We start from the raw sequence: 26050 nt of genomic DNA on the forward strand, positions 1-26050 counted from the left end.
AGTTAAATTTAGACTTTTCAAAACTCTTTTTGATCCAGTTAATCAGTGAGCTACTATCTGATTAAATGCTTATGTGTCAGAATGAACGCTAAATCTGCAAATAATTATATGAGTGTGAACACCTAGTTTCCTGCTTGCTCGGCAGTCAAGTGAATGTTTGATGAGTGAGAGATCGGGTGAATACGTAGCAAAATCACTCTCAATAAGAAGTTGAAATCGAATTCGAAGTATATTACAATGTACATCCGAAAGCTAAAAAAAAAAGTTGCAATCGTATAGATAAGTCTAGTCAATCAACTGTTTTGTATAGTGTGATTTAAAAATACCAATATTCCAAACATGTTGGAATATTATCTGTTTAATGAACACGCATGTATTTTTATTAAAAGTGTTGATTTTAATTCTGGTTTGAAATTCTTCTTTCCTATTTCTCTACCAGGGAAGAAGACTTGGAGGCAAAATCAGAGCAACTTAAAAGTAAGCATCATTGATTAATTCAAATTTGGCTTTATTGCTATAGCTGCAGAATCAGTATGGGGGCTTAAATCATATTTTCAATTCAGTAAGCCAACATTGGGCGTATGAGAGCCTATTTAATCTAAAAGGAAAGGCTGCTGTTGCGTTGGGTCTGATTGCAGTGCTGGCATGTCCCCAGGTGTATGAGAAGTTTCTCAAGTCCTGGCTCAAATTCAGAATAATTTCTGTAGAACATCTCATATAAGCTCCAGCTTCTCTTTCCCCAGTCCCCACCTCAGTAAATCTAAATAAATGTTGCACCTTTCTACAAAAGGAGATTCTTTCATAAGTGATTCCAGGCTTGTATGTATGAAGCATTGACAGAGGACAGGTTCTAATGAACCATACTCTGGCCTCAAAAAAGATATCTATTTGTTTCTTCTTTACTTTTTTCCTTTTTTTTGAGGAAGATTAGCCCTGAGCTAACTGCTGCCAATCCTCCTCTTTTTGCTGAGGAAGACTGGCCCTGAGCTAACATCTGTGCCCATCTTCCTCTACTTTATATGTGGGGTGCCTACCACAGCATGGCGTGCCAAGTGGTGCCATGTCCGCACCCGGGATCCGAACCAGCGAACCCCAGGCCGCCGAAGCGGAATGTGCGGACTTAACTGCTGTGCCACCAGGCCGGCCCCTATTCGTTTCTTGGTAGATGGAAGATTCCATCTCAGTTGTCCGTGATATTCTGGCGTCTGCAGAGAGTAGCCTCATCATAACTGCAGCACTCCACGCTTTGTTTATGTTTTCTTGATGGTAGCAAAGGACAAGAACATATCTCCAAGAGGCAGTTAGCATAGTGACACAGGCTATAGAGCTCCGTTGCCTGGTTTTTAATTCCAGATCCATCATTTACTGGCTATACAACCTTGGGTAAGTTCTCTGGAACTCAATTTCTTTATCTATAAAATGGGGATAATAATAGAACCCCCTCATCATGGAGTTAGTGTAAAGATAAAATAATCTAATATTTGTGAAGTGCTTCGAGTAATGTGCGGCATATGCTAGTGTTCTGAGTGTTTTGTGCAGTTGTTAGCGGGCTCGCGGATGGCCTACACTGATGTACCCTCCCTGGTTATCGTTTTGTACAGCCACAACTTCTGGTTTCAAGAAGGAAACAGTCTGAATGCCAAATTCCATAGTCTTACATGTCTCTCATTTGAGTTTCCACTCATGACTGCCCTAACGTCCTGCTGTGTGTATTTATTCATTTACATATCAGCAGGAAACAAATAGCAAGCTGGGGCTCTGTACATTTTCTTGGGGAGATTTGTAGCTGTTGAACCCGGTTCTAAAGGGCACATATTCTTCCAATTCACATCAATTTGGACAATCCTCATGAACTTAAAAGTATAAGTTTATGTTGCAGAACTTTCCAAACTTGTATTTCAGAAACCCGTTAGGAATAAATGGTGTATACCTGCCTGAGAAGTGGAGTATGCAGTATTTTAAGTCTTAATCATAGTATTAATATGATGATAACAGTTGGTACATTGAGAAGACATAAAGCAAAGCACACTCAAAGAGGGAGCACGATAATGGTGGCTTGACTCTGTTTCATCGCTTATTAATTATATGACCTTGGCCCTGTTGCTAAACCTCTTTGAGCCTCAGTTTTACCATCTGTAAAATGGGAATAAATATGCCATAGCTCGCTAAATTGCTGTGGGGGTTAGATATACTGATGTGCGGTAAGTACTTAGGAGCATGCCTGCACGATGTGTAGCAAGTAGTCAATAAATGTTTGTTTCTTTCCACATGTATTTGTAATATGTAGGTCACATTTTGTGGAAATGCTTCTATGAAATAGATCCTGTACTTCATTTTGGGTTCTAGTTGTTACATAGTAAATGCTACATTTACTTGGAGGTTAGGCTTTTTGCAAGCTCAGCTGTCCAGTATAGCCAGGATCCCTGGAATAGACTTCGGATGCTTCTGAAGAGCAAAGAACGCTCACGGATCTCATGCAGTGGACTCAGTAGGGCAGTCCAAATCCTGTAGAGTCTGCAAAATAAGGCAGCGGTTTAGGATCAGGGAGGTCACTTGTAGCAACAACTGACATGTGGCAGAGAGCAGATACACATTAATAGGTTCCAGCCATTTCTGAGAAACAATAGACGGTTCTGAACATCTTATTAGCCCTGGAGTCTATCATTAGATTTTATCACATCATTCATGTTCATGAGGATGCCACTGAGTCATTAAGAAAAGGGTCAGTCAATGATGTTGTGTATCCTTGGTTAAAGAATTCAAGGATTCATGTAATATTTCCTAGAAAGGTTTCCATCTTTAGCTATCTGGACAATCAAATTTTTATGAATTAACGTCATTTCTCCAAAGTGCCAAATAAATGGAACTTTACTTAATATATAAAATAAATTCTAATTAATATCTTAAATCTGTGCTCTTAGGCAACTCAAATCATTTTTTTACTAGTACATATCAAAGTTATTTCTGAATAAATATTATGTCATAGTGTTGTTTTTCAGTTTATCTACAATTAAGACCTAGAGAAAACTTAATTTAAGCTAGATTTCTTTGAAGAAGGATTATACATACATAGATGCTAATTTAACTTTTATTGTAATCATTTCAGATTGAAGTGGTGCATGATTGTCGGGAGAAGAGAAGTTCTGGTCAATCTTCCAGTTTGAACAATGACAATAGCTTGGATGTTTTACAGAAGTATCTTTTGTTTATTATCATACACTCATATACACACCTACCAGGAGGAGTCTCTGATTCAGTGTTCAAGGCGAATGTGCTTGGAATTTTGAGTTCACAGGATAGGGTTCTACTGGGTGTGACAAAAAGAGCACTAGATGAGGGGTCAGAAGTCCTAGATTTAGGCCTGGCCAACATGTGCTCTATTTATGTGACTTGAAAAGTAACTAGACCTTTTCAGAATCTTAGTCTCCTCTTTTGAAAAAGAGGTGAGAGTGAATGGGACAGTGTTGTCAAAAACTACAAAGGATGATGTAGATATACAATGCTATTTTTTATTTTTATTTTTATTTTTTGAGGAAGATTAGCTCTGAGGTAACATCCGCTGCCAATCCTCCTCTTTTTGCTGAGGAAGATTGGCCCTGAGCTAACCTCTGTGTCCATCTTCCTCTATTTTTTTATATGTGGGACGCCTGCCACAGCATGGCTTGATAAGCAGTGTGTAGGTCTGCACCCGGGATCTGAACTGGCGAACCCTGGGCTGCCGAAGCGGAGCACGCAAAGCCAACCTTGAATTTTAGATGTTAACAATAATTGTTTTTTTCATTTTAATAATATTGTGTTAATATTCTAGACATAAGAATATGCATCTTTTAAATTTTATATCACAGAGTTGTGAGAAAGTAGCCAGTATTTTGGAACAAGTTGATATATATATTCAAACAAGAGATATATATATTCAAAGATTGTTAAATGTTAATGCTTAAAAATGTAAAAATAAGGGGCCAGGCAGGTGGTGCAGTGGCAGCCTGGGGTTCACTGGTTCGGATCCCGGGTGTGGACATGGCACCACTTGGCAAGCCATGCTGTGGCAGGCGTCCCACATATAAAGTAGAGGAAGATGGGCACGGATGTTAGCTCAGGGCCAGGCTTCCTCAGCAAAAAGAGGAAGATTTGCAGCAGATGTTAACTCACGGCTAATCTTCCTCAAAAAAAAAAGTAAAAATAAAAACAGAGGCCAAAGGTAGAAATTAAATTAAATGGGTTACTTATATTGGGGAGTGAGGAAATGAATTTTAAACAGGATGTTAATTGGAAATCATACTGAAAGGAAAATACATTTTATTTTCAAGAGACAGTAAACAAAATTACTACAGAAACTTAAGGATGATCTATACTTGGGAAAACTAGTGTAATAAATCCACTTCATGTCTTGGAAAATTTCAGAACATTACTGGGAAAAAGGAAAAATGATGCCTAAAATGCCCATATCATTTTTTTTTGAGAGCGAGAGAGTGAAAGAGAAAGAGCTCAGAAACTGTGCTATCCAAAAAAATATTCTCGAGATTTTTAGGAATAGCTTTTGTGAGTTTTTAGTAAATTGATTCTTAAGCTTAATGAGTTAGAAATTAAGGAGTTTTTTTTTCATTTAAAAATAAATTCTGAGCTCCGCTCCCTTTCTTTTAAATATATTTTAGAGAGTCTTGTGGGTGGTACTTATTCTAGGAACCACAGAATTAATTTTATATTTTGATGATAAAACCGAAACCACTGGGAGTCCCTGTGCATTAACATTTTTTTCCTTAGATAATTTATAATGATAATAATTGAAACATTGCAATGCAATTGTGAAGCAATAATCTAACTGATAAACACGGTCTCTTTTCATTTTAGCCACGTCCTAAATGAGCTGATCCAGACCGAGAGGGTGTATGTTCGTGAGCTGTTTACTGTTTTGTTGGTAAGTGACTCAAATTGTATTTTCCCTCTTCACCCTCCAATGCTCCCCTGCTACGTTCCTACGGAAGTGTTTAGGGCACTCTTGTCTTTCTGTCTCCTTCCTGGATTGTCACATCACGGCAGGCAGCGGGTATTTCTCTTATTGTCCGAGGCTGCATGTTCGTTAAATGTGCATATTCAGGTTCTCCGTCAGTAGGGACAGTTGTGGATTCAGAGTTTATTACAGAAGAGATAAGCTGTTCTCTTAGGGATACAGCAGGTTGTTATCATTATTCCCAGGGTGCTATTTGGAGTTTGTGATGTAAAGAACTACAAATAGGAGTAAAGTATTCATTTGATACAAATGTCATATTAATTTGGTCTGAAAAAATCTAAACACTTATTGCTAGTTTAAGGAGAAGTTAAAGACCTATAATACAAGCTTTCATTTTTGGTTTCTCTTTTGTTTCCTACACTGTAAGCTACTCTGAAGGCCACAGAGCTGTCACTTGATTCTCCCCATTGAGTGGAAAACCTTGGCTTCCTTGTCCTGCTTTCTGAAAAAAAAATGGTGAACTTTGGGAACTAGAAGATTTGAATGTTAAAATTAGAAACAGCTTCACCCATAATCCCCTATACATTCTGCTGTGTTCACACCTTTGGTGGCCCAATCAAATGTTAATGTGAATTTTTTTTAAATGAATAAATGTATTTATTTCGGGTAGGGCTATAGAGCGGAGATGGATAATCCAGACATGTTTGATCTTATCCCACCTCTCCTGAGAAATAAGAAGGATGTTCTCTTTGGAAATATGGCAGAAATATATGAATTTCATAACAAGTATGTAACTGCTGTGTTGAATTTTCTTTTTCATATTATTTAAAGGGTTCTTGACCAATTTATTATATTTCACATAAAATTATATCATCTTTTTCCTCTGAAATTTTCACAGCATTTTCATGAGCAGTCTGGAAAATTGCGTTGATGCTCCAGAAAGAGTGGGACCTTGTTTCCTGAAAAGGGTTAGTTCAATTATTATTTAAAAATATGTAAATATGGACCACCAGAATATCAGCTCGTTTTATAAGAACAGATTTAGAGACAAGGTAGATACTGTTTTTATGTCTTTCTGGTTTTGGAGGAGATGCATCACTCCAGCAAGTATTTAATGCTAAACTAAGTTTTGTTACAGAAACTGATGCAATGGGGTATGCAGAGCATGTAAACAGCCATTGTATTCTGTGGCCTCAAATGCTTCAGTGGCTCAGCTTGTGACCACTGACCCCTGGGTGATCCCAGGAGCCCAAGGACCATCCTGGCTATGAAGATGTGAGAGTTGGGACCATCGTAGCACAACCATTCTTGGCTTGGTTAATTTTTAGCCTAAGAGGTGCCTCGGTTTTCCCCCCGAATACGTGTAAAGTCTTAGAATCCAGTGTAGCCTGGCTTTCAGACACCAAGGCATCTATCACGGGACCTTTGCAAAACAGGGAGCCGCCTCTTCTTTTTATTATACAAGATCATTCAGGGAGGCTCATTTCTCCCTGTCCCAAGAGTGTACGTAGTATAATTGACTTCCCAGGCTTTGTAATCATACTCACCTGCATTAGAGTTTTCTCTCAGAATGTTCTCTGCGTATCTAGTTCCTCCTCTTCCTGAAAGATCAAATCTGTCCTGGTTTGAGAGTCAATTTAATAGAGGTGATCATTGAAAACTTCCAAATAGATATCTTATCTCAGAAAGTGTTTACGGAGTGAGAAGATAATAAGGTTAAGAAGAACTATGTGTCTTTACCTATCTCCGTATATCTTAACTTTAAACACCTTTAAACTATGGCCAAATTCTTCCCCAGCTTTCCTAAGCAACAGCAGTCTCTTCTTCCTTTGGATTTCTGTAGTACTTAATGTCTGTGCTGCTCATTGGGGATTTTACATTTACTATATGCATCTTACACATATTCATGAATTCCTTCTCCAGCTAGGCAGAAAACTCTTTGAGGCAGATCCACATCCTATATATCTTTGTATCCCTCATAAGGTTAGCAGAGTTCTTGGCTACCAGTAGTGGTTTAATAAATGCCTATTGATAGGTTCATTCATTCAACAGCCATCTACTGAACACCTACTATGTGCCAAGCACTGTGCTAGGCAATGTGGATACAAAACCCAAGACTATTCACATAGAAAAACAGGGAGTCCTTTATGTACAGTGTGAGCTGTGCTATATTAGAGGTTTACAAAGAGCCCTATAAGAGCCAAGAAGAGGTGCATGTTACAGAGATTGAAGATATAAATGATGGCTTTATAGAAGAGATGACTCATGAGATGAGTGTTAAAGAGTGAGTAGGAGGTAACCCATTAGATGAGGGTCAAAAAAAGATAATACCAGGGAGAGAAAATAGCATGGGCAGATCCCTTGCAGGGTTATGATATAATGCTGATGTCCCAGTGATGAGCCAAGGACCTTGGAAATTAGCTTACAAGTTCACTCATTAGGGAGCTGAGAGACTAATAGCATAGAAAGAGTATATTTCTTGGTACCCTATTAGCTCATAGTTATGGAAAAATTAGTCTGTTTTTATAGTTCATTCAGGGAAGGCTTTTCTCCCTCTAACTCTCAAACTTGATAAGTGGAAGTCATGAAATTACTTGGGTAACTATGAGTCCCTCTGCACAGTCTGATGGGCATGCTGTTCTTGGGATACAAAGAGGGCTCCTGACCCGCTGCCGCTGTAGCAGGCCCTTCAGACCACGTAATGCTTGGCCACACTCACCCTTGCTCAGCCTTTCTTGATAAGAGAAGTACATGTTCACAAATTGATGTGTTTGAATTTGCTTTTTATCACAGAAAGATGATTTTCAGATGTACGCAAATTATTGTCAGAATAAGCCCAGATCAGAGGCAATTTGGAAGAAGTATTCAGAATGTGCCTTTTTCCAGGTAATTATTCAGGTATTGGATATACTGTTTCTGGAAGACGCTGGGATATTTCTTATTTATAAATTCATTTTCTACTTTAAGTACATTATATATATGTAGAGATTAAAGAGCAATTCAGTCCTCCCCAAAACACACACACATGCACACACATACACATGCACACAAACATATATGGTTATGCGTCGCTTAATGACGGGGATATGTTCTGAGAAATGCATCATTAGGTGATTTCGTCATTGTGCGAACATCATGGAGGGTGCTTACACAAACCTATGTGGTATAGCCTACTACACACCTAGGCTGTATGGTACTCATCTTATAGGACCAGCATCGTAACATGTACTCTGTCATTGACCAAAACATTTTACGCAGCGCATGACTGTGTGCTGCTCCCCAGAGGCAACCACTTTCAGATCTTTTAACTACTTCTTTTGGTATTTATCTCCATATTTCCAAATATGCTTATGTTGCTACTTCCCACCATGGAAGATGAGGATTTAACTCTCATTCACTCCTCCTGCCCCCCTACCACATGCACACACATACTTCTTTTCCTTCAAATGGTCCAATATAGTTAACATTGTAATTTTGGTTGGATTGATATAAAGTGTTAACTCATTAAGACCTTATCATTTCTATGTTCAGATGACTCATGTGGTATGAGATGGTTGCTTTTCCTTCCCTTTTGTTTTTCTTGCAAGTATTTTTTTTACTCACTTAATTTTCTAGGTACTTATCCCTGTTCTACCCTCAACTCTCCCAGTTGTGAGAGTTACATAAATCTCTTCTCAGTACATTTCAACACATTGTATTTTCTCTGAATTTTATCCTGAATAAATCTTTCCTGGAGGCTTCTGACCTGCTCATCTGGACTCACTAGGCCTGTTGCACAGCTGTCATCTTGGGATGTTGGCGAATGTCGTTTTCGAGATTCTGTTCACCTGTCTCCTGCGTAGGCTTTCCTGTTTCCTAGATGCCATATCTTTCCCTTGCTTCTTTTACTCACTTGTTTGGTGGAACACATCATCCAGTAGTGTTACTGAGAAAGCGCACATTGTAGGTAAATGTTTCTGAGAAACTTGCATGTTTGCAAATGTCTTTATTCTACCCTAACACTTGATTTCACTTAGGATAATGTTTTCAGTGTTCATGCATGTTGTAGCATGTATCAAGTACTTCGTTCCATTTTGTGGCCGAATAATATTCCATTGTATGGATGTTCTGCATTTTATTTACCTGTTCATCAGTTGATGGATATTTGAGTTGTTTCCACCTCTTAGCGTACAAGTTTTTCTGTGGACATATATTTTCCTCTCTCTTGGCCATATACCTGGGTGTGAAATTGTTGGGTCATATAATGACTCTGTTTCACTTTTCAAAGGACTATAGGATTGTTTTCCAAAATTGTGGCGCTGTTTTACATTCCTGCCAATGGTGTCTGAGGGTACTGATTGGTCCAGACCCTCACCAACACTTGTTAGTAGCTGATTACTTTTTCAGGCTTTCGACAACCATCTTTCCTCAAACCCCACCCTCATCACCCCCCTTCAGAGGTACTTGATGTCGCTAATTCTTTATGGAGCGGGGAAAGGTGTTCTATAACATAAATTGAGTTGTTCCTTGGATTTTCCGTCTGCCAACTTGAAATTCACTTTTCTCGAGTGTGCTCAGTTGCTTACGACTTGTCAGTGTGGTTTCCAGTTTCCAAATTTTGTCAGTATTTTTTCCTCTCCCATCTTTGTACTTCTGGGTTTTGCCTTGCAAAAATAACTTTTCCATCATTTTAGTTGATTTTCATGAGTGAGGAGAGCCAGATGGATGTATCAGTCCACCATCTTTAACTGTAAGCTGATGATTATTTGCATTAGATTGTATATTGGATTTTATCCATATCAAGAGGAGGATCCTGGATCTTAACATGAGTATATCCTCTCCTACTCCCTTTCTGTTCTGCACTTCCTATATGCACATTTCATCCTAATCAGCCCCATCTTGCCCTAATTATGGACCCTACAATGTTCCCAGGACCCAAAGTCATGACCCTTGTATTTATAGTGGCAGTGAGCCAATAATCAAGTGAAATATAGCACCAGTTGATGAGGGCTGTATTTTTCTTGTGATATTAAAAAAACTTTTCTCATACCCAGTCTGATTTATATTCAGTACAACCTTTTTTTTTTTTTGTTACAATCTATTTCTTTTCTGGGTCTTGGCCTGTGTAACTGAGCCTTATGTTACTTTCCTTGGACATATTTAAGAACTTTTTAGTCATGTTCATCTATAGGCATTCATTGCTTTCTCACCTTTTAAACATTCCACATCAATGTGAATTTATATGTAAAAGCTTTTTAGTCTGAAATTTTTTAATTTTCTACCTCTCAAATTCTTGAAATAATGTATACTGTGGTTGTACAGATATGCTGCCTCTTATATTTCCATACCATGTGTAACAGCTATTTTTCTGGTAAATTCTTCTTGAGATGTAAGAAACCTGCATGCATTGGGTCTAATCAATGAACACTTGGCATTTTCACAGGTATATGTCTTAATTTAAATTTATTGATAATTGTATTTTAATGACAGGAATGTCAAAGAAAATTAAAACACAGACTTGGTCTGGATTCCTATTTACTCAAACCAGTGCAACGAATCACTAAATATCAGTTACTCTTGAAGGTAATTATATGAAGCGTTTGTTTCTTTCTTTGCTTCTTTGGGTCAGATGTGGCAAGGCCATTAAAAAGGAGGTAGCTGACTAGGAAACACGAGCAATAGGTGTGCCCAATGACTGGGCAAGCTGGATTTAGCAGTAGAATCAGTGCCGTGTGCTCCTTCGGTTCGCTGTGGCTCTGCAAGTACCAGAGGCATAGATGTAAAGCTGAGAATGTCTAGAGTCCTTTTAGCTGTTTAGTTATCCATAGCAGTTACGCTGATGTATGTATAACGTTTACTGCAGGACTTTACTATTGTTAAGAAGAACTAAGCAAATATTTTTTATAGTTTTGAGATTATATTTCATATGAGCCTTCTCAGTGAAAAATGAAGATAGCATACCCCTCATGTAGTGTGAAAGGATTACTAAAATGTTGTGTTAAGTATAATTGCAACGTAGCTTGTTTTACAATGTAGTTTTACAATGTTCTATGGTATGTGAATAAAACAAACTGTTGTACATAGAGGATCAAAAAAATGTGTAACTGCTTTAAAAACTAACCTCTGGTGTGTCCTAACAGCTATTGTTCTCCAGCCCAAAGCCATTGAATGCCCTCACTTTAGACTGTTCAGTCAATATTCCATTTCTTCCCCAATTTTGACATTGTTATTAAATATAGTATTAATGTGACAAAATAGCATTTGAAAGAAATTACTCAAAAAACTGACATTATCTTTGGATTCCTCCTTGAAAGCCAAAAATTTGTTCATATTCTTCAGCTATTAATATCTGCCTAATATTGAGTTTAATTCTTGCCTTCTAATTACAGGAGCTGTTAAAATATAGCAAAGACTGTGAAGGATCTAAACAATTAAAGGAGGCGCTTGACACCATGCTGGATTTACTGAAGTCAGTTAACGACTCCATGCATCAGATTGCAATAAACGGCTATATTGTAAGTGGATTTTAATGGTTGTTGCAGTTTTAGGGAGTAAGCATGTTAACATCCCTTTCTTCCTCTCCTGGAACCAACTGAGAAATAAGAAGTAAGAGGCAGACAAGTGGAGATCCAAATGTCAGCGTTATTGCTGATAATGCTAAGTGGAGAATTGGCTTCAGATCAGCAGCCAAATGGATTTGCAACATTTCTCCTGTCCCTAACAGCCTACCCCCAAGTCCAGACTTTGGGAGGTCCCGCTTAAAGGAATGTTTGGGTCTTTAAAGGAGACATGTTGTCCCAGAACTGCTCCTTGTCCTGGTTCAGGATAGAAAAAGATCAAATCTTTAGAGGTAGCTCCCCCCAGTGGGGAAACTTGGACCCAGGGATGTCATTCGCCAATCAGGATTGAGGAAGAGATGGGGAGCGTTACCCTGACTGAAATACCTCCACGTGGAGACATGAAGCCAGGGAAAAGGAGGTTTCTTACATCTGCCACTCCCACAGTAATTTGGTACCTATGTGACATGTGGCATGTTTTAATATAAAAAGTTCTGATGAACAAAATTTTAAAAACTGTATAAATTATGCTTCAGGGTTTTAGTAGGTAGAGCTAAACACTCTGATGTTGATGTCAGAGATCTGAATGTAGCTCTGCCTTGTACTAACGGGTTTTGATTTCCCATTCTAGGGAAACTTAAATGAGCTGGGCAAGATGATAACGCAAGGTGCCTTCAGCGTTTGGACTGGACACAAGAAAGGTGCTACAAAAATGAAGGATTTTGCTAGATTCAAACCAATGCAGCGACACCTTTTCTTGTACGAAAAAGCCATTGTTTTTTGTAAAAGGCGTGTTGAAAGTGGAGAAGGCTCTGATAGATACCCGTCGTACAGTTTTAAGCACTGTTTGAAAGTAAGACAATTTGAATTGTGTAATGTAATATTCTTTCATATATATGTATTCAACTTTGTATACTTTCTCAGTTCAAATGAGTGGGTTTTATACTTTAGTTGTACATCCCTTTGTTTAAATGAAATCTTTTTTTTGACCATATGCTAAACTGCCTCACTGAAATCTTTCTTTGTTGAGTTGAGGTATAATTGACATATAACATTATATTAGTTTCAAGTGTACAACATAATGATTCGATATTTGTATATATTGTAAAATGATCGCCACAATAAGTCTAGTTAATATTCATCAATATACAGTTAAAAAATTTTTCTTCTTGTGATGAGAACTTTTAAGATCTACTCTCAGGGGGCCGGCCCAGTGGCGCAGAGGTTGGGTTCACACGTGCCACTTCTTGGCAGCCCGGGGTTCACCGATTCGGATCCTGGGTGTGGACGTGGCACCGCTTGGCAAAAGCCATGCTGTGGTAGGCGTCCCACGTATAGAGTGGAGGAGGATGGGCATGGCTGTTGACTTGAGGCTGGTCTTCCTCAGCAAAGAGAGGAGGATTGGCAGTTGTTGGCTCAGGGCTAGTCTTCCTCAAAAAAAAAAAAAGATCTACTCTCTTAGCAACTTTCAAATATGCAATACAGCATTATTAACTATAGTCACCGTACTATACATTACATCTCTAGGACTAATTTATTTTATAACTGGAAGTTTGTACCCTTTGACCCCCTTCACCCAATTCACCCACTCCCACCCATGAGATTTTAAATAAAAGTCTTATATAGAAGTCAGGTAAAGCGGAACTTCTCTGCCTGAAATGAGAGTGAGGGTGGGAGCTTTGCCTCCATCCTTTCTTCTCACACTCTAATCCTAGGCAGTCCCCAGGGGGGCTACCTAGTGTCCTGCAGAACACAGTTTGAAATTATAGGAAGTGACCCAGGCTCCCCCGTGAGCACTCTCTTAACAGTGGTACTGGTTGGAGTTTTTAAAAAAAATTATTTTATTGAGATCACATTGGTTTATAACATTGTGTAATTTGAGGTGTACATTATTATATATCAGTTTCTATATAGACTGCATCGTGCTCACCACCAACAGTCTAATTTTTATTTGGGTAGAGTTTTGCTTGTGGTGGCAAGGAGCGTTTATTGTACAGGAGAGACAAGGAGGAAAGAGTCTCTTCATTTTTCTCAATGAAATTTAAAAAAGATAACTTTGCTGTTTAGCGTATCCCCACCTTCCTTTTTGTATCCCTCCTCTGTCCCCTAGCACCTCCCTTCCTGTGTGTCCAAGCCACCAATAGCCGAATCCTGCCCACATCTGTCCTGTCCTATCCTTTGAAATTATTTTCTTCTCTCCTATAACCCAAACTGCCATTCCATCCTAATGCTAGTTTGGTATTAAAATGTGAGCAGTATTGTTTGAGGAAGTCACTGGCAATCCAGTGATACTCCCAGCTGGTTTTGACATTTGACAAGAGGAACTTCCAATTTACATGAGTCTGTAATTGGTGAATTCGATTTTTTTAACACCTAATTCATTTTATCTTTCAAGTTTTAAGTCGTAAAAGCAGTATAGCATTTGTTATAGAAAATTTGGGAAATAGAGAAAATTATCACCCTTAATTCCCCACCCACTATCAATTTGGTCATCTTTCATGAGCATGTTCTTTCCTAGTTGTCAACACGAGTGTATTGGAGAAGTGAGGGAACTTTGAGCAGCGGTGGTAGAGTCAGGCCGTGTGTGCTGAGATAGGCCTGAGGTGTTTGTGTTAGGAAGCCGCCAGATACGCGGGCCCTGCTTTTGATTCCTCCCAAAGGGTCAGCAGCCCCAAGCTGCTCCTAACAAGGTTCCTACCCAGGATCGGGTCTCTGATTTCTTCCTACTGTCGACCTTCCTTGCTTCACTTCTGAGTCTACAGCAGCATCACAACTTCTTTAAAACTCTTGCTGTTTTCATAGCAAGTGCCCAGTTGCTCCTTTGATGTTAGCAGCCTACCTTCAAGCCCTCAAAATCTCCAAGGGTCTTTTATGTCTCTAACAAACGTTGTTTGAGAACTAAGAATTTGTTAAGTGATCTCAGCCAGGGCTCAGATCGCTTGCTGTCTGTCTACCGATTCCTTGGGGAGGGTTCTACCTTCATTGGTGTATTGGACCCAAATTCATTTGGTTCACTTTTTATTTGTGGGGTTGACCTAGGTAATACCTAATGTCGTATTTTTGGTTTGTATTGATTTTCTATTTTGCCTTTAAGTTGTCGCAGTGATGGGCGCACCAACAGAATATTTCGAGAGTACGTTAGAGTAAGGAGGGACTGGGGTGTAGTAATGAAGTCATGAGAACTCAAACTAACAATGGTTACCATGGAAACAGAGGGTGGGATAGGTGCAAGAAACATTTCCATGGAAGGTAGGCACCCAGACTTGTTGACTTACTAGATACAGGAAATAAATAATAGCTGACATTTGAAGGAAAAAAACCAGTCCGATTTTTCTTTGGCTTCCCAGTAATTGTCTAGGATCCTTAATAAAAGAGATTGGTCAGTGATGCCTGCAGGGATTTAGACTGGGATTACTAGGAAAATGGTGATGCCACTGGCAGAGAAAGATGCAAGTTAGGCTATTTCTTAAGCCTCACTATGCTTACTCCCTCTTACTTACCTGTCATGAGATTCCAGGATTAAATAATTGTTAGCATTACTAGTCAGTGTGTTACATAACAATTTGGTTTACTCATTTCAGTGTTCCCCCGGTAGAGAGGATCAATGCAGATGCTCTCTATTGCTGAGCAACTCCTCTCTCACTGTCCATGGACTCTTAACCTTGACTTCATCATGTCAAACTGGGTTTCCACAGCCTGCCAATGCACTTTCTAATGATTGTGTGCTATATTTTAAGTTGGCCACTTCTATGTAAACGAAAGGCCCTAAGGTCACAGTTAGTCATATGGACAGATTTGAGTTCTTCATATCCCTCAGTTCATGCACTTATTATTATCATCTATTTTTTAAAATTTAACATACACTAGTGCTTACTATGTGCTAGGAACTAAGATTTTACAAATAGCAATGTCAACTCATTTAATTCACATAGCAATTTTCTATGAAGTGGGAACTATTATTAACTCATTATTCTTCCCATTTTGAAGATAGGAAAGCCAAGTTCCAGAGAGACGAGTAATTTGTTCAGGAGCACATAGCTAGTAAGTGGTACAGCGCAGATTCAAAACAGGCAGATGGCTCCAGAGTCCATGCTCTTAATCACTGCACCATGATGGAAGGCCTTGTTCTTGTTCGTTCATTTTTTCATTCCTTCACTCATTCCTTCTTATCCCCATTCTCCATGCTTGATCGCCTCTCTTCCCCTGTAGCAACCATTCTAATTCATTTGATGTATATCCTTCAGTTTGTGTGTTCTTGTTAAATATATACTAATGTTCTGTGTACATCTAGTTTTAACTTACATAAATTTTATTGTGTTATAATTCTCATTTTTTTCCTTTTTTTTGATCTCAGAAACTGTTTCAAGATACAGCCATGTTACTGTTTTATACCCAGTGTCTTCCTTCTAACTGCTTCATAGCTCTTCAGCCTAGCTACATTTTTTGTTAATGTGATTCAAGATAAATTTTTTAATAATACTAACCCAAGAAGTAATTAAACTCTATCCCAGAGGCATGAATACAAATCTTAAGATTGGTAGTTATTGGTTATAATCCCAGAGTTCTTGACCCACTGGACGACTTGGAACAAGGTAGTTGACATCTTCACACTACCCTGAAGACAGAAAATGAGGTTAAAAGTTGAGGGCCTGAACACCTAACACAGCAAGATGTCTTCAGATAAAATGCTTTATAATAAAGAAAATGTATTCATAGCTGCCAGAAATCATCAATGAAAACATGAAGGATACAGCAGGGATCACAGGGCGAAACTATAGAATCAGCCTCACTATTTAATATAAATATTATTATATAGTATATTATATAATTACTCATATAGTTATACTCATATAGTTAGACCTTTAATTCTACCTCTAGATTCTAAAACTGAGTAAATTTTCATGATATAGTGAGCATTTAGTAAGTAGATTAGAAACCTTTCAATAAAACCTTTATATTTTGTTATTTGAGAAAATATATACAATCCACAAATTACAAATGGATTGTATTCCAGTGGATCATTTGTAAGTGAATTGTTTGGAACTGAGAACAATATTGTCTGATAGATATAATGATTAGATTTCCAGAGTAACTTCAAAAGGCTCATTTAATCTATAACGATGTGCTATATGTGTGCAATGAAAAATAACAAAACTATTACAATTCAAAGAAGGGAAAATTTGGAAAGCAAACTCACACTTAACAAAAGCTGATTATCTGCTCTAAGCATTTAATGCATGCTCTTTAATCCTATATCAATTCTATGAAATAGGTAAGCTTCCCATTTTGTAGTTGAGGAAACTGAAGTTGAGAAATCTTAAGCAACTTGCACCAAGACACATAGCTAGTAAGTGGTAGAGATGGAAATCCAACACAGGCCTTTTGGACGCCAAAGCTCATGTGCTTTCAATGTTATCATGCTTTTAACACAAAACCATGTATTGAAACAAAATCAATGTAAATAGAGATTGAATATGAGATTATTATTTATCTTAAATCCCGATCTTTGAGCAAAAGTAAGTTAGAGTGGTTGAGTAGGAATATAAAGATATTTTTGGAGATCTGAAAGTAACTTCTGACTGCATTCAGGGTAGATGTCACAGGCTCTTTCATTAGTATGTCACATTTCATTTCTAAGCATAATCCCTTTTCTTTTCCTTGGTATGGGGATCTCACAAGCACTACTTTTCATGCTTATCAGCTCTAATTAGGGTCATTTTGGGGGCTTGTAAATGGAACAGAGAGTGAGATATTCCACTAGATAATTAGGCAGGGATTGAAAGAAAAGAGAAGGCACAAGGGGACTAAAAGAGACTGTGTGTACAAGGGAGTGAAATTGCTCAAAATGGAATTAACCAGCCTATTAGCAGCACAGGATGAAAGAAAATGGAAGAGTTTTTGCTTTGCACAATCATAGGAAGGAGAAGAAAAACTGCGATAAGGAAGAGATATTGCATATAAAAGTTTCACTGGCTACAAGAAGACATCACCTCCCGTGACAGATTATTTGTTTTCTAGAGAAGCTGAGAGATTGGTGGAAATAGAGGGGATCCTTGTGTAACTGGCTGGTTCTCCCCCGCCCCATAAACTGGGTGTTTACAACTTGTAGGGCTTCTATAGAGATAAGTAATAATCTGTCAGATTAATTTATCTGGCAAATGATTATTAAAAATAACCATTTAAATTAATTTTGGATGATGTTTTTCATCACTAATGTTTAATTCTAATTATTTTCACTAATGTTTTACTTCTGTGTTTGACACAATAATTTGTTTTAATAGTGTACAATTTATAACAGAATTCAATCTTAGATGGACTACTTGGATGTTTAGATTTATAACATTTGTTTCAATCTCTGGCATGGAGCATGTAATCTGTACTAGAAGGGCATAGTTCAATGAAAACATTTAAATACTCAGGTGTATGGTTGTATTTATCATTTCATATTCTTAGAATATAAAATGTATATTTTGCCCAAATGAGAAATTCTGTTTCAACTAGACTATGATGTGGGTAGATTTAATGTAATTTCATATTCTAAATTAAATGCTCATGAAAATTTTGATTTTATATTTTAAATTTTGATTTTAAATTTTAAATGATTTTGATTTTTGATTTTAAATTTTATAGATGGATGAAGTTGGAATCACTGAATATGTGAAAGGCGATAACCGCAAGTTTGAAATCTGGTATGCCGGGAAGGAAGAAGTTTATATTGTCCAGGTTAGTTATTTAAAAATTATTCTCGAAACCATAACCTGCATTAAGATACGAAAGTCTGAATTTGCAAACAAAAATCATTTTGGTTACATTACAAAAGTTCTCATTCCTTTCATGTTGGTCACTTAAATATTATTTAATTACTCTTTGTGATGTAGTTAAACATTTTTCAGTAGCACATGTTTTCTTTAACTTCAGATATGCCTGTGGTGCTTTCTAGGGCTTAAGGTTTCCCAGCTACAGTAGGAGACTTATCAACTATAGTTGATAGCCAAGAACTTGGCAGATGCTTCTCTGTCCCCATCAAATTTCTAGAGTTATAGATTCATAACAGTGCTGAGTTCCTCTTGTGCTCAGCATTCAGAGAGTGCCTGATTATGAGACAAAGGGATGTGACAGTTCAGATTTGATTGTTGTCTCTAAAGAATATGGTAAAGCCCTGGCCAGATGTGCTGTAATGTCCATCCTGTTTAAGGGAATGGACATTCAGAATGAGAACATATCAAGAGGATGTTGTCATTTCAGTAAGCATTTCTGTCATGATTTGTGACAGGTGAATGTGCTGTTATCTGCTGGAAGAGTTCAGTGTTTTTTCTTTGTTTTAATTCTGTGCTAGGTGATTATAATTCATAAAAGTACATTTTCTTGGTTTGGTTTAAATATATGACTTCTTGCTTTCTTTTACAAACTTGTCTTGTAAGTAATGGGAGGATATTTAAGGAAGCTTTCATGCTGTCATCAGTTATCAAGATTACTCTGCAACAGATTTTTTCAGAAACAGTAGAACTTGTCTTATTTTACCAAAATTAAACATAAAAACATTTATATTTTTAGAAGAACCCTCCTACGAAGAAAAACTAAGTGAGATTATATTTCACATTTTCTCTGAGTGTTATTACTTAAGGACAGTTTCAAAATGATTTTGACTGTTATTTGATCTAATCTGATGGCTAATTATTTGTTTCTTAGAAGTTTTAAGAATCACAAGTTTGAATATGGTGGTTCAGGTTGTAGACCATGTTTGATATACTTAATTATATTTGTTTTATTATAAAGTGTCCTTTTTAAAAGGAAGCATGCGTCTCTTTCCTCTTTTTTAAAAAATATTTAGGCTCCAAATTTAGATGTGAAGATGACATGGTTAAAAGAAATAAGAAGTATTTTGTTGAAGCAACAGGAACTTATGACAGGTAAATTCAAGTATGCATTCTTCAGAGCAAGAAGTACTGTAACAGCTCATCTACTCAGATTTTGTGATAATTTTTACAGGGAATGGGGCTGATATTTACTCTATACTATGTATAATGAAAGGATTTGTTAAACTAATTTAGTAGGAGATCAAGATTGCGGGGGGTTGTTTAAACTACTTTGGAGAATGAACTTTACACTGGAAAATGAACTTTAGTGCTTGAGAAGAAACTGTGAAATAATATTGCAAACTGTGTTAATTCTGAGTCCTTCCCATGAGGCAACTTTGCTTAGGACCTCGAGTAATCAGTGCTTGGTAATGTTGGCGTGGGAGTGGTTCTATTATAAACTTGAATTTCTTAAATCAAATATTACATGGTTCAGTCCTTTTCCATATTCCAAATTAAGACTGGCCTTCCCTCTGGTTATTTCAAGTCTGTGAAGGTTAACTCTAGTGCGAATGGGGGTGTATGTGTGCATGTGTCTGCATGTGAAAGTCATTGGTCTTCAAGGAAGCTTCTGAATTATGCTTATATAAACTTTGTCTTATTTCACAGTTAAAAGGCGAGAGCAACATAATCAGTTAACAGAACAGGATCACCTTTCTTCACAGCAGAACAATGAGTAAGTGATTATTCTTTAAGAAATATCACTCCTGTAACCTTCTGTTTTCCATGTGTAACATGAAACAATGTAATTAAAGTCTCTCAGACCAAAACTACCCGCCCTGTTAGCAAGAACTCATCAAATTCCAGGAACACATCCTTTTCTCAGTTCTATCCTTATACTTGGAACCTGATATTCCTTAATAGTTATCTTATTGTTCTTGACATTAAAAATAATACCATAGTGTAGGCTATTTTTTTTTAATGATACCCTGATTTTCACAATCTAATCTAAGTAGTTCTCTCTTTTTTTGCTGGGAAAGTTTTGCCCCGAGCTAACATCTGTTGTCAATCTTCCTCTCTCTTTTTTCACTTCCTCCCCAAAGCCCCAGTACATAGTTGTATATTCTAGTTGTAGGTCCTTCTAGTTCTTCTGTGTGAGCTGCTGCCACCACATGGCTGCTGACAGATGACTGACAGGCCGCTGAAGTGGAGCATGCTGAATTTAAATCACTAGGCCGTCAGGGCTGGCTCTGGGCTCATTTTTAAACGTGACTAAAAGTGCTTTGTTCTCAGTATTTCCTGGGGGGAGATGCATGTAGGCTTACAGTAAAAGTGGCTGCATTCATGGCTTTCTCTTCAAAATATTTTTGGTCACTTTCGATCTCATTGGAGAAAGAAAGTTGTAAGAATGCTGAAGGACTGGCGGCTGCTACTGACCCACAACTTTGTGGTCCCTTGATAGAGACCACTTGCTGGTGACTTGACCTCTCATTCTACATAGTTAGAGAGGAGGTATGGGTCCTGGGAGGGAGCTTTGCCTGGATACAACCATGAAGTCTTTGAGGAAGATAGTGTTCCTAAATGATAGCACTGCTGGTGTAGAGATGAGGTCTTTGTATTCTGGCTCTAGAAATCCTAACAGGTGGTGTTTCCATAGAACAGTTGCATATATTCAGAAAGAATCCCCACACTGATTCCAAAGCCTTGGCACGGAAATTCACCATGCAGCATCTCCATGATGTAGGGATCATTGAATGACTTATTAAAAATACCCCTTTTCTCTTTGTTACACATCATCTTTCAGAGGTAGCTAAAATCAGGTGCAAAGTGTGTTGGTTCATTTGGGGCCTTAGGAGAACCATTTGAAAGTCACAGTGGAAGTCTTTATCTTCTAGGAGTCACAATACTTAATGTTTTGTCATATATTATGGAAGTAATGTCTTTAGATTTCATGCAGTAATTGACTTTATAGTAGCTGATGCAGCTCAACAGTATTAATCAGATTAAGGTTTCATCATCATTTATACAAACGTTCCCTAATTCATTAAGGTTAAAAGTTCAAAGAGCAACAGAGACTTTTTTTGTTTATATTTTTCCAACTTAATTGAGTTATAGTTGACAATTAAGATTGTATATTTTTAAAGAGTGTGACTTGATGATTTGATATATGTACACATTATGAAGGATTCGCAACAGTCAAGCTAATTAGCATATCCATTACCTCACATAGTTTCCTCTTTCATGTGTGTGGTGAGAACACTTAAGTTCTACCTCTTAGCGAATTTCAAGTGTACAATATGCAACAGAGATTTTCAACAATGTATCTGCCCTGGATCCAGAAAGGAATCGTTTTTTCCTTGAATATTAAAGAGAGACCCTGCTGGCTTGGATCCTAGGAGTTAAGCTTTTGTATATTATGAACTGTTATCACACAGGCTTAGATAAGGAGGGAGTCAGCTCTGTTTGAATAGATTCTCAGAGCATGTGGTTTTTTTTTTTTTAAAGATTTTATTTTTTTCCTTTTTCTCCCCAAAGCCCCCCGGTACATAGTTGTATATTCTTAGTTGTGGGTCCTTCTAGCTGTGGCATGTGGGGCGCTGCCTCAGCGTGGTTTGATGAGCAGTGCCATGTCTGCGCCCAGGATTCGAACCGACGAAACACTGGGCCGCCTGCAGCGGAGCGCGCAAACTTAACCACTCGGCCACGGGGCCAGCCCCTCAGAGCATGTTCTTAACGCATGGTATCAGTGGAAGAAATACCATTTTTAATTTCCTGTTACTCTTAGACTGTACAAAAGCTCACTTAGTTTTACATATTTACTATTTCAGAAGGCAACGGAGAGCTTTCATAGGCGCTGAGGAAACTGAGTCAGAACACCCCAGCAGTGTGGTGGAGGTTGGTGAGGCAATGGCATCGGTTCAGGCAGAAGCAAATACAGGTATGTGTAATGGTCATCCGAAAGTAAGGTTCATGGCTGTGCAATTATTTCTCTCCCATTGTTAATTTGAAAAATCTACCTGTCTATTATCTTTGTGTAAAGAAAACAAAGTTAACCCATTTTTAGAAGGCTCTTATGTCTTGCATGTGCAAGAGACTCTGGTGGGCACTGCAGAGTAGTGGTTGTCAAAGTGGTCCCTGGACCAGTAGCGTTAGCATCACCTGAGAACTTGTAAGGAAGGCAAATTCTTTGGCTCTGCCCCGGACCTTCTGAATCAGAAACTCAGGGAGTGAGACCCAGCCGTGTGTGATTTAACAAGTTCTCCATGTGATTCTTTCCGACGCACACTCGAGTTTGGGAACTCCTGCTACAAAGGATACAGAGATGAATAAAACACATATACTGGCTTCAAGGAATGCACACTTCATTCATCGTAGATTTAGTGAATAGAGAAGGGTTGTTTACAGCTGGAATATTTATTTTTCTTTTGCAAATTGTGTCATTTAAACAGATTTCAAACAATATGTTTAATTTGATAAATATAACACAGCCTGTGTGCCAGGAAGTGTGCAAAGCTCTGGGCAGACAGTCTAGATACACTCAACTGCCATCCTCACAAAGCTGGAAGAGTAGAAAGATAATTCAAGAAGCAGTTATGGATTGTAATTAGCCTTTGGGTGGTGAACATGATGTAATCTACACAGAATTCGAAATACATTATGATGTACACCTGAAAGTTACATAATGTTATAATCCAATGTTACTGCAATAAAAATAAAATACATAAGCAATTAAAATTAAATGTGATGAGTGTTAGGGAAGTACAAGGTGCTGTAGAAGCACTGGGCAGGGTCACCTGAGCAACTCTGGAATCAGTAGCATAGACTTTCCAGGAGAAATGCCTAACAGAGTGCCTGATAGTCAGTCAATACTTAAGTATGATGATCCATAATCTGGAACAGTTCTCTACCGTTGAGGAGAAACAAGTTATGACAACCTTGCTCAACTTTCAGTTATCTATTTAAAGATCACTTCCCTCAGGTCATCCATGCTGTGGTCCCCTGAGCAATCAGGAGAGAGCCTAGTACCAATGCCTTCATTTGACAAATGAGGAAACCAACTCAGAGAAGGTTGACATGACTTTTTCAAGGTTACATGAATAGTTGAAGTGTGGCCAAGATGAGATTCTGTTAATTCTCTGCATACATTAGATTGCTTAATTCATATCAGTTCAATATATTTTATTAATTAAGCACCTCTTACATGCAAGGCTCTTATGAGGCATACAATGTATAACACATGTTCTCTGCCTAATAAGAGAGATAAGACAAGTCAAAAATAGTACTATTACCAGGTAGAATGTTATAGGTGTTATTTGAGTGGGACCAGTAAAAATGCTATAGAAAAATTGGGGGAAGAAGTGATTTTCTGTAAGAAGGAGTAAATGTTCTCTGGAATGTTATTTAACTTATTGTTATTCGTAATAACTCTCCCACTAACACCAACTTGAAACCACCCTAAAAAGTAAAAGAAGTATATGACATTCCAGGCTCTTTCTGAAATATCAGAAATTCTAAAATAGTTCAATCTAATTGGAGGTTTTGTTATAGAAAGACATTATTCTTGGACCATTGAAGGTTACAGCCTTGAGTATTATAGTTAGTTTTTCTTCTCTCCTTGTGGTGGACCAGCACCTTTAAGTAATTGCCACCTTCCATGTTTTTCTTATAGTTTGGACCGAGACTTCATCACCTGCAGAAATCTCTGAAGAACCTCAGGAATGGTCAACCAGTTATTTCTACTCTTCTTATGATGACAATGAAGAAGAACAGAGGCCCCTAATGGTCAGTAAAGACGTATTAAAATAAATAGATAAAAACTCTTGAGGCAGTTTTACTGCTGAAATAGGTGAGGCACGTAGGGGCAATCTTTTGTCAGTATCCTTGAGGTCATTAGGTGTATTCCATAGCCAAAAGATTTGCAACAAGTCTTCTTATGAACATTCAGTAAGCACTTCTTTTTTTAAGTAGAACTTGTTTGAGCTCTAGGTGGAGCTCCTGCTGACGTTGATGAGAGAAATAGCCAATCACTGCAAGGTGCTATACATTGACCAGTTTTCTCTTTAATTGAACTTCACCACTGTGTTTTCAATCTAGGCATGTGAAATAAACTCGGAGGACAATGAGAGTCAAAAATACTGTAAAAATCAGTTTAGAATCCAGATTGGAAAATATAGGAAATAAATGTTACACATTAAAAACTAACAACATCTGGGGAATGTATTTTAGTGGGCTGTCAAAACTGTGCTAATGATACTAAATCTCAGCATATTAGAGCAAGGGGGCACCCCATAAGACTAAAGGAGGTTGCTTTAGGGTAAAAGTAAGTGTTTTATAGAAAATCAGTTTGTAATGCTGTTAGGATCCCAGTAGATTATTAGAGGGGAGTTAGGACTGTTTAGGGTAAATCTCTAATTTTCTACAGTCACCAGCTTTGAGAGTGGGAATGATGCTTTGTAGTGGCCTGCTCCTTGGTGCCCTTCAGAGGAACAAATTCAATTCGGCATTCTAAGTGGGGGTAAGGGAGTAAGGCATGGCTAATCACAAAGCTGCATAGTATCGACTCTGGAATGCTTTCTTTAAACAAGTAATAGAATATTCTTTCTCCTAATAATACAATGACCATAATACATATTTGTACGACAGTTTACAGTTTACAAAGTGATTTCACATTTAATATTCATAGTATTAGTGAGAGAAAGGGCAGGCTTTATTACCTCCAATTGACAGAGGAGGAAACTGAGGCTCAGAGCTGCTAAGAGGTTTCTCTAGAGTTAATTGTCTAGACCAGCAGTGCTCAAACTTTTTAATGTAGGGACCCTTTACATTCTTAAAAATTACTGAGAATTCCAAAGAGCTCTTGTTTTTGTAGGTTACATCTATTGATAGTTTTGTTTTTGTTAGTGACGTTGAGTTAATTCCAACTTCTACTGACCCTGTGTACAGCAGAGGGGAGCCCTGCCTGGTCTTTTTGTGCCATCCTCTCACCTTCTGGCGCTATATCAGACAACACTCTCCTGCTATTCACAGGATTGTCATGGCCATTTTTTTCGGAAGTGGGTGGCCAGGTCCTTCTTCCTAGTCTGTCTTGGTCTGGAAGCTCCACTGAAACCTGTCCACCATGGGTGACCCTGCTTGTATTTGAAATACCAATGGCATAGCTTTCAGCACCACAGCAACACACAGCTGCCACAGTATGACAACAGACAGACTGGTGGTGTGGTTTCTGATGGGGAAAGGAACCTGGGCCGTGGCGGTAAGAGCACTGAGTCTTAACCACTAGACCACCAGGGCTGGCTCTACTGATACTTACCATATTATAAATTAAAACTGAGAAACATAAAATTATGTATTTATTCATTTTTAAAAATATTAAAAAACCCAACAAATAACATTTTTATTAAAAATTTAAATTTTAAAACCAAAATATTAGTGAGAAGAGTGGCATTTTAAATAGTTTTGCAAATCTCTTTAACATCTGGCTTTAGAAAAGACAGCCTTAGTCTCATCGCTGCTTTTGCATTCAGTCTATTGTGCTATCACACATCAAGTAGCCTCTGGAAAACTCCACTGTATACTTATGAGAGGATGAGGGGGAAAAAGGCAAATAATGTCTTAATATGGGTTTGACCCTTGCAGACCCTTGGAACCCCCAACAGTCAGCCTCTCAAACTTTGAGAACCACTGGTTTAGACTAATAATAAAGAGGACATCCATTTCCTTAATTAATATTATCTGACGGTGGGAGGAGTAGCAGTTCAGATGTGAGTCTA

At 37.9% G+C, this 26050-nt stretch overlaps 1 protein-coding gene across 1 annotated transcript in view; it reads left to right on the forward strand.

The window, feature by feature from the left end:
* The window catches only part of MCF2 (MCF.2 cell line derived transforming sequence), a 70440-nt gene that overhangs the window by 35943 nt on the left and 8447 nt on the right, over window positions 1-26050 (forward strand). The window contains exons 14-27 of the mRNA XM_046673680.1: window positions 440-477; window positions 3107-3195; window positions 4849-4915; window positions 5619-5734; window positions 5847-5916; window positions 7742-7834; window positions 10418-10510; window positions 11317-11442; window positions 12116-12337; window positions 18115-18207; window positions 19316-19394; window positions 19950-20016; window positions 22109-22218; window positions 23950-24062. Coding sequence (XP_046529636.1) covers window positions 440-477; window positions 3107-3195; window positions 4849-4915; window positions 5619-5734; window positions 5847-5916; window positions 7742-7834; window positions 10418-10510; window positions 11317-11442; window positions 12116-12337; window positions 18115-18207; window positions 19316-19394; window positions 19950-20016; window positions 22109-22218; window positions 23950-24062 — 1376 coding nt within the window. The remainder of the gene's footprint in view (window positions 1-439; window positions 478-3106; window positions 3196-4848; window positions 4916-5618; window positions 5735-5846; window positions 5917-7741; window positions 7835-10417; window positions 10511-11316; window positions 11443-12115; window positions 12338-18114; window positions 18208-19315; window positions 19395-19949; window positions 20017-22108; window positions 22219-23949; window positions 24063-26050) is intronic.

The sequence above is a fragment of the Equus quagga genome, chromosome 10 (assembly GCF_021613505.1).
Source record: "Equus quagga isolate Etosha38 chromosome 10, UCLA_HA_Equagga_1.0, whole genome shotgun sequence".
Classification (NCBI taxonomy): Eukaryota; Metazoa; Chordata; class Mammalia; order Perissodactyla; family Equidae; genus Equus; species Equus quagga.